Source organism: Populus euphratica, unplaced genomic scaffold (assembly GCF_000495115.2).
Source record: "Populus euphratica unplaced genomic scaffold, PopEup_1.0 scaffold75.1, whole genome shotgun sequence".
Taxonomy (NCBI): domain Eukaryota; kingdom Viridiplantae; phylum Streptophyta; class Magnoliopsida; order Malpighiales; family Salicaceae; genus Populus; species Populus euphratica.
In genome coordinates this window covers 939,223-948,985 of record NW_011499866.1, presented here as the reverse complement: position 1 = coordinate 948,985, position 9,763 = coordinate 939,223, and the positions used below count along the sequence as shown (strand labels likewise).

The 9,763-nt window shown below is 35.2% G+C and overlaps 1 protein-coding gene across 1 annotated transcript; it reads left to right on the top strand.

The window, feature by feature from the left end:
• Positions 1–7,390: 7,390 nt before the first annotated feature.
• Positions 7,391–8,979, top strand: LOC105126178 (UDP-glycosyltransferase 92A1-like). Its single transcript, XM_011026957.1, has one exon. The coding sequence runs from the start codon at positions 7,398–7,400 to the stop codon at positions 8,928–8,930; it is 1,533 nt and encodes a 510-aa protein (XP_011025259.1). The 5' UTR covers positions 7,391–7,397; the 3' UTR covers positions 8,931–8,979.
• Positions 8,980–9,763: the final 784 nt, after the last annotated feature.

The window sequence follows — 9,763 nt, the reverse complement described above, 5'->3', positions numbered from 1 at the left end:
TTAATATACATATAATATAAGTAAATATGTATGTTGATTATATGATGAGTACGATTAGTTAATCTCTTGAATATTTATATTTATATATTTTGCTTTGTTTTTCGAGTACTCATCTATTCTTGAAATTGCATTCGCATTCTATCGAGCTAAATTCTATTTGATATGATATACGTTTATTTGATGATTCTGTGAATATCTATTATGCCTTGATATAGGACTTGTCAGTAACTTCATGCTAACGGAGAGTAGTTAGCCTATGTACACATAGTATTCTGTATACCTAACTGGTGAGAGAGGCATCAGCCTGTGGTGACTAATCATCCCACAGTGGTCACCTTCGGGTGTCATCTGGTCACCTTTGTGTGTCATCTGGTCATCTTCGGGTGTCATATGATCTCTAACATGTATTCCACTACGTTATGATAATATGTTTAGTATGTATATGTATATGTATATCAAGATAAATCATCTGATAAACTATTAATATGAAAAATAATCTAAAATGTATATTAAATATTATTCCCTCATTGAGTTGGTTGAACTCACCCCTCATTCTTAATATTATTTCAAGTTCTTAGTTTCTGATAGCAGTTGGACTTTGTTGAGTGTTCCTACTTCTTTAGTTTTGGGTCGGTATGCCTTGCTTATTGTTCAAGGTTGTTTTGATTCAATGTCTTAGACGCTCCACTATTACTCTGTTTTAATTAAGTTTGGATTTTGATAATGTAATGAGTATTATGAATTATTATTTTTGTTTTGTATATGTATATTATTCTACTATGTTATGATAATATGTTTAGTATGTATATGTATATAAGATAAATCATCTGATAAACTATTAATATGAAAAATATCTAAAATGTATATTAAATATTATTCCCTCACTGAGTTGGTTGAACTCACCCCTCATTCTTAATATTATTTCAGGTTCTTAGTTTCTGATAACAATTGGATTTTGTTGAGTGTTCCTGCTTTTTCAGTTTTAGGTCGGTATGCCTTGCTTATTGTTCAAGGTTGTTTTGATTCGATGTCTTAGACGCTCCACTATTACTCTATTTTAATTAAGTTTGGATTTTGACAATATAATGAGTTTATGAATTATTATTTTTGTTTTAATTACTGATGAAGAGTTTTGAACTATCCTTTGATTTCATCAGCTTTGAGTAATATAATGTTTCTGAAGATTATGAAATGCTGCGTATTTTTTTTATATCTTGTTCTTTTGATATGTTTGTTTTGAGGAATAGCGTAGGTGGGGTGTCCTTTCAACACTGCTCCTGCGTTGTCGGTCATGGACCTGGTATTCGGATCGTGACATAAAAGTAAGCCATGTACTCAATCACCTACGTAAGCCATGTAGTAAAGATTTCTTATTAATCCATCCACCTAAAAAGGTCCTTGTCCACAAGGTTGAATTGTAGATAAGTTTTGGTGAAACGCCACAAGTTTTCGCATGAAGCATCTTTAAGCAGAGCCCTTTTCCACTATACCAAGACTTCTGTTTTCAGACAGTATTTGCCCTTTTGGATAACCCGATGGTCCAAAATTAATTCAGGTTCTGGTAACAAGACTTCATCCATTAAGACAGGAGGAAGAGTTATCGACGGTGGGTCCCTATTTCTTTTTAAGCAAACTAACATGAAAAATATTATGTATTCGTTCCCCTACTGGCATGTCTAATTTGTAAGTAATCGTCTCGATTCGAGCTAGAACTTTGAATGACCTGAAAAACCTTGGTGATAATTTGAAAGAACTATAAGAAGCCATTGATTTTTGGCGGTAAGGCTACAACTAAAGAAACACATAATTACCGACTTCGAAGGTGATCTCGTGATGATGCAAGTTTGCGCGAGATGTCATGCGAACTTGTGCCTCTAAGAGATTTCACTGTAGATCACGAAGTATTACTTTTTTTATGTGTAGCAATTTATCTATAGCCTGAATTTTTTATTGTGCCTGGAATGTAAGAAGTTATAGACGGAGTTATAGATGGAGTAGGAACACCATAAACTGCTTCAAATAAAGACACCTTGGTCGCTGAATGAACTGCCGTATTGTAACCATATTTTGCCCAAGCAAGCCATTCCATCCAACCTTTTAGTTGGTCATAAAAGAAGCAATGTAAATATTGCTCAAGAGTCTAATTTACCACGTTAGTTTGGCCATCAAAATACGAGTGGTAATAGGATCTGTAACATAATGTTGTGTCGCATAATTTGAATAGAGACATCTAAAAATTGCTAATGAAGATTTTGTCACGATCGCTAATAATTAAAAGAGACATCCTATGTAATTTCACCACATTATGGAGAAAGCATTTGACTACTAATACAATTGTGTATGGATGTTTTAGTGGCATAAAATGTGCATACTTTGAGAGTTGATCCACCACAACCATAATCACATCGTAACCCTGTGATAAAATCCATGGATATATCTGTACAAATTCACTACGAAATGGAAAGGGGTTGAAGCAATCTTGCAGACCAAAGGGTTTTATACTTGCAACGTTGACACACTTCATAGTCCTGAATAAAATTTTTAACAGAGGTAAGAATGCCAGGCCAAACAAAGCTTGCTGATTGTCACTTGCCACAAACCACTTGTAGTCCTAACTTAGTAACCATGAACTGATCAATAAAATTATGGTGCTTCCCACTATCAATGAGCACAATTAAATCTCTATTTCCTACTTTTCCAATAACATAAAAGGTTTGTGGTTGGGTTATACCAACCAATGTGTAGAATGATATTTCTGGTTTTGCTTCCTTAAATGGCTTAATATCTATGTCCATGTCATCTTTTTCTTCATTCGGCTACACATCTACCATCATAAATAGTTGTGGTCTTGAACAACAATACCCTGGTATATACCTTTCATCACTGTTGTTACCTATTTTTGGGTTCCCATAAAATAAAAAAAATAAAAATGAGAAAATACAAAAAATATATATAAAAAAATTTTAAAAGAAAAAAAAGTCATTTTTAGCATTAAAACAAGGGTACGGTTTGCAGCAAATTGCTTAAATATGGGGCATGTTTTAGAGCTTGTCTCGAGTACCATTATCACCGCAAGGCTCTCCTTGGCTTATAAAAGCCAGAGAAAGACAATGAGCAAAGGGGGGGAGAGAGGAGGAGAGAAAGGACACTTTTTTTTATTTTGAACAGGAGAAGAAGGAAGAAACAAAAGAACAGAGGGAGGCTTTCAGAAAAACTGAAAGGGAAGGAAAGTTTGAAATGAGGAGATATATTATGAGAGTGTAGAGAGGAAAGAGAGTCAAAACAGTAGAGAGGAGAGAAAGACAGAGACTGGGGCCTCTGCGAGACAAGAAGAAGAATCGTGCCTCACCCCCTAGAACCTCTGCCAGTCCACCACCATTAGCATTGCCACCAACAGTAGAACCACCGTGAGTGGGAAGAATACTATCAACAACAAAAGGGGGAAACAGAAGTAGAGGAGAACAGATTAGAAGAAAAAAGAAAAAAGACCAACCACCGTCTTAGCCATCCTTCAGTCAGCAACTGCCAGCAACACCGCCTTCAGAGCCACCACAAGTTAGCCCTCTACCCCTTATTTCGTTTTACTATTCATCTTCTTGCATGCAGAACATGCACTGTGCACGTTCTGCAAGCAAGAAGATAATTACCCGGTTATTGTGTATGTGCAAGTGACTGGATAATTAATTAACTGGACTGGTGCTGTACAGGTGTACAGTACCAGTCCATGTTTGTTTTGGACTGAAACATTAGCCCAACCCATGTGGCTGGGCTGAGTCCAGCCCTATAGAAACTAGACCCTAATTTATTTTAGGCTGATTTTGGCCGAGTTTTCTTTTGGGCTGGGTCTGGCCCATTCAAAGAATTATTTTAAAAAATTTGTGATTTTCCATAATTTTGCTACTGTATTTTGATCAATAGCGGGTTGTATTTTTATACTGTAAAGATACAAATCCGGTATTAAAATACTCGATTTTTGTTAAATCATCAAAAAAATATAAAAATAAAAAATGTTTTGGTTTCATGCATATGACTTCGTCGCTACAATATATATGTATATCATCACGTCATATTTTCATACAACAAACAAAATTCAAAAAAATATATATGTATTAGCATGTATTTTGGCTTTAATAACTAGTTTATTCAAACCATGAGAACTACGCCAATATTTCAAAATTTCAAGAAAATTATTTTATTTTCTTTTAATATCTAGAGTCACGATCTTATACTTAAAACATATTCTGGATATTAAATTTTTGTATTTAGTTCAGAGTTACCCGATAAGATAAGGATCTTCTTATTGAGGAAGACTTTTCTTGAACCATAGACGGATCAACAACTAGAAATACAATAACACCTTGGCCTTTTATCAAACAATCAAACAATGCAGCTTACCTTAGGTAAGGCATATTTGGGGTGCTAATACCTTTCCTTTAAGCAAACCAGTCCTCGTACCCGATCTCTAAGACTAGTTAGGGTTCCTAGTGACTAAAATACTAGGTGGCGACTCCCATTTTATTTTCCACCGATAAAAGACACTATTTTCTTGTCTCCTCACATTTGCCAAATAGGCACCATATAAACATTCATTGATAAAGTGGAAAACTCGACGCAACACCGCACACGTGTGACAATCACAATAGAAACACAATCCTTTTTCATTCCTCTCCCTTTCCTCCTGTCTTGTAAGTGACTAGACAGGTCCACTGAAGGTACCTGTTGTCTAAGATATCTGTTGAGAAGAAGAAGGACCAAGAAGTCCCATTGTGGAATTTTGTTGCTGTCTTAGATGGAATGGAGGTGTTGCTAGACTAAATTGATTACTTGTTTTCTTTTGAAATTGGTTGTGTTCTTCTATTAGATAAGCCATACTAATTGATTCAGAAAGAGTCTTTGATTGCTTAACACGTGCATCTAAAATATTTTCATACTTCAGCCCTGCAATAAAACAACCCACCAAAAAATTTTCAAGGAGATCATCCACCTTATAGGATAATTTCTTGAATGCCTCTTAGTATGCATCGATAGTCATGGTTTGCTTAAGTCGCAAGAATGCTCCTAACAGATCCTCATAATCTGCTGGATCAAAATATTGGAAGAGAACTTTGACAAACTCATTAACTTACCCTTATTTTTGGTATACATTGATACCATTGAAACACTGCATTTGATAAATGAAATGATGTCAATTGAACTCATTATAGAGTGTCAATATTTTTAAATTCAAAGTACTACTCCACTTTGAAAATCCATCCTGTAGGGTCTTCACCCTCGCCAACATATGTTGGAAAATTCAACTTGAGGTTAGTTTGATTCCAATCGAAATTAGAAGTGTTTGATGTGAAAGGCCTGTCATGGGAATTATCTCTAACTGTAAACAGATTAACTTTTTTGTCAAGTGTGTGATTGGATTAGGTGATTCTCATCATCTGCAACTTAGCCATGACTCCCTATAGGGTGTCACTAACTTGACTAAAATTGTGATTTAATTCATTAAAGTTAGTGTCGTGTCGGGCAAAGGTTTCATCGATCTTAACACGAAACTTCGTAAGAGTTTTACTTTATGTATCGATGAACCAGAATGATTTTGATACCACTGATAAGAAAAGAATTCAAAGAATTCATAAAGAAAGAAAAAGAACAGAGGTTTTTTAAAGTATTTGTTATTAATTACATGAAACTTTAATACAAAAAACATGAACCTAAATAAATCACAACATTACAATGATAATCCAAAATAACAATAACTACACTAAGTGAAGCTGAAGACTAAAAATGCTTTCAGCAACTTCTATTCCCACATAAATTTATTAATTGACTAATTCAACAAAATAAAAGTAACATATGTAAGCCATATACCCAATCATATGATGTTCTAGTACACACGTGCTAAAGGCACCATAAAATGCATAGTATAAAAACAATCCCTAACTGCTATAAATATTATCAATGCATTGAATGTCATGATTATAAAACCATGAAAAAAATAAATAAATAACAATGTTTCCCAGTCGACCTTTGCGCGGGCATGTGAGCGTAACAAACACTCATTTTCATTAAATAATAATAATAATAACAACAACAATAATAACAAAACTCTCATTCTCTTCATGCAGAGAAGGGAGGCCTAAATGGGATTTCTAGCCCGGGTTTATGCATCTTGAATCCTAGGTCAATGGGCTCGGAATCAATGGCCTTCCATAGAAATTCATCTAAGTTAAGTGGGCTTGCTCACTATATCTCTTCGTTACATTTTTCCTTGTTCTCATAGGCCTATGAAACGAACAAGAAAAAAAACAATAATACCATATTTATTTTTATATTTAAAAAATATTAAAAAAAATAAATTAATTTTTTATAGTATTTTCATATCATTGTACTAAATTTAAAAATATTTTAAAAAAATAAAAAATTATTTTAATATATAACTAAATAAAAAATATTTTGAAAAACAACCCAAAAATAAAATTGATCTCAATGTACTAAAATAAGATACACATTTTATTTCTTCTTCCTTTTCAGATGAAGAAATCATCAGCATAGTGGCCCATCCAATCCCCATCTCTCACAAGGCCACATAAATCCCTTCTGACATGGTATATAATGAGCTCCTGCATTTAGACACAGTAGAGAGAACCTCCGATTGCTAAGCATTGCACGCACGCCTTTCCCAGGTGTTGTACGTAGTTCAATACTGGCAGGTGTATGCTATTATTGCCTCCATTGTATCTATTGTATCATACTAACATTAAAATTATTAAACCCGACATAATAGATTATCTCAAAACCTGATTAATCCGGTTTCAAACTAGGTTATATGTTAAAACCACAGGTAAAGAGGGACCGTGCAAACTATGTGATAATTTAGCTGAAAATGTTTAATAATTGAGTTAGATAGCCCATAAACTGAAGGTTGAAGGGAAGAGCCGAGAGGTCCATCCAACTGAGAAATTTTTTTCTCTCACTGAGCAGCTTAAAATTTAATTTGTTGACGAGCTTCAAATTCAATGTCATAGTTATTGCACGGCAATGACAATGGCGTGAGAAGTTCAATTTTTTCTTGTTATGCTAGTGACCTGCTGCAATAAACTTAAATTTGTTTTTTTCTTAAATAAATATATATATTTGTTTAATGTATTTAATTTAGCATAAATAATATCTTTTCGCTTCGCAATTTTAGAAAAGCTATGATAGTCGAAAATACATGTATTATGCTGATATCTTCTTCTTCTTATTGGAAATTCTACCTGCGGTGTGTAGCGCGAGTTTTTAAATTTTTAAAACCACATTCCGGAAATTCTGTGTGCAGCACGAGTTAGTAAAGAAAAAATTAAAAAATTGTGATCTTGATATGTGAATTCTGTAATACTTAAATAGAAGCTCACAATTCACATCCTATGTTAACACACCACTTCTTTTTCTCCTCGACTTCATCTCTCTCTGATCTTTCAAAAGAAATGTCACAGAGGAAAGAGAGTGTAGTGATGCTTCCGTTCATGGCACAAGGCCATATCATACCGTTCTTAGCATTAGCCCTTCAACTAGATCAAACGAAGAAGTATACCATAACCTTTCTGAACACTTCTCTTAACATCAAAAAACTAAGACCATCAATCCCTACAAACTCTTCCATTCACCTTCTTGAAATACCTTTTGATAGCTCAGTCTATGGCCTGCCTCCGGGCACTGAAAACACCGACTCTATTCCTTACCATCTTATAGCCAACTTTCTCGAGGCATCTTTGTCTCTCAAACCTGCTTTCAGGAAAATCGTCTCTGATCATGTTAAGGAACAAAATGGCCATCCGCCACTCTGTCTAATCACAGACATGTTCTTTGGCTGGTGTGCGGAGATTGCACATGAGTTTGGTGCGTTTCATGCTATATTTAGTGGATGTGGAGGTTTTGGTTTTGCTTGCTACTACTCTCTGTGGTTAAATCTACCTCATCAGAACAATCTCTCCGATGAATTCACTCTACCAGATTTCCCCGAAGCTTCTACCATTCATGTTACACAATTGTCGGAAAATCTGAAAGAGGCCAATGGTAGAGATCTCTTCTGTGTGTGTCTGCAGAGCATGCTTCCTGAATGCGCGAATGCTGATGGGATTTTGCTGAACACGGTGGAGCAGCTTGACAAGGTTGGGTTGGGATATTTTCGGCGTAAAACTGGGAAGCCAGTTTGGCCAATTGGGCCAGTTCTCCTCTCCAATAGGAGCCAAGATCAAGCTGCAATTACACCTGACCTATGTAAACGCTGGCTTGATACAAAACCTGCGGGCTCAGTACTATACATATCATTTGGTTCACAGAACGTAATATCTGCATCCCAGATGATGGAATTGGCAATGGCATTGGAGGCTTGTGGCAAAAATTTTATCTGGGTTGTCAGGCCACCTATCGGCTTTGACATCAACATGGAATTCAAAGCAAAAGAGTGGTTGCCTGAAGGATTTGAAGAAAGAATGGAATATTCAAAAAGAGGGTTGTTAGTGCGCAAATGGGCACCCCAGGTGGAAATCTTGTCTCACAAATCCGTATCAGCATTTTTGAGTCATTGTGGCTGGAACTCGGTTCTTGAATCGTTAAGCAATGCTGTGCCGTTGATTGGGTGGCCATTGGCAGCAGAACAGTTCTACAATGTCAAGCTTTTAGAAGAACATGTTGGAGTTTGTTTGGAGGTGGCTAGAGGGAAAAGCTGTGAGGTTCGGCATGAAGATATAGTGAAAAAGATCATGCTGGTAATGGATGAGACGGAGAAGGGCAATGCAATGAGAAGGAAAGCGCGTGAGGTTAGGGATATGATCATTGATGCTGTTCAATATGAGAATGATCATAAGGGTTCCTCTGTCAAAGCCATGGATGAGTTCCTGGACGCTGCCTCGCTGATGCGAGAAGGGAAAAAATGGGCGGCCGATCGTGGGGTCTAAAGTCTACGTCGCAGAAAACGTCCTTTCTTGGCACCTATCATATCTTTCTGTATTAGTCGTCCTTGGATCGACATTACCTGTGTGTTGATCTTCCTCAAATAATTACAAGTTCATCATCTTTTCTAATTTAGAACGAGGAAAAGAATTAAGATGGTTAAAATATTTAGAAAATAATATAAATTATATTTTAAAATTTTAACTAATAATTGAAGTTAATAAATTAAAACACTTTTCAAGGAATCAAACGAGAGCAGATAGCCATATCAAAGGCTTTAGCTTGATGGATATGGCACACAGTACCAAAAACACCATTAACGACTGCTACACCTCTTTCGAGAGCCAATCGGACGCGTGCCTCGTGTTAATCTCTTGGCACGATGTGTTCCTTTTGACCAGAAACTCGATACTTGAGCTCCTGGCTGAATTTGTGGAGGAATAATCAGAGATCAACTTGAGCTCGTGGCTGAATTAGTGGAGAGCGAATTAAGAAGACATGGCTGTGAATTCAACGGATATAGTTTAACTCATTGATTTTGAATTTATTTTTTAAAAATTATTAATTTAAATTTTATAAATTTTAAGTTTATTAAAATTTTATATGATTATTAGTTTTAAAATTTATAAGAATTAATAAAATACATATAAATTAATTTGAATATTTATATTAATAAAAAAAGATATGACCATGCCAAAAGAAAATAATTATTTGGAAGACCTGATTCATATTTGTTCTTTATGTTTCTTCAAGCAATTATTTGGTAATTTAGAGTTAGGGTTGGGAAGTTAAAGTTGGTGGCTACCTTGTCTTTTTTTATATGTATAGTAAAGTTTTG

Coding starts and splice junctions, on each gene's coding strand:
- LOC105126178 (XM_011026957.1), top strand. CDS start 7,398: ATGTTAACACACCACTTCTTTTTCTCCTCGACTTCATCTCTCTCTGAT.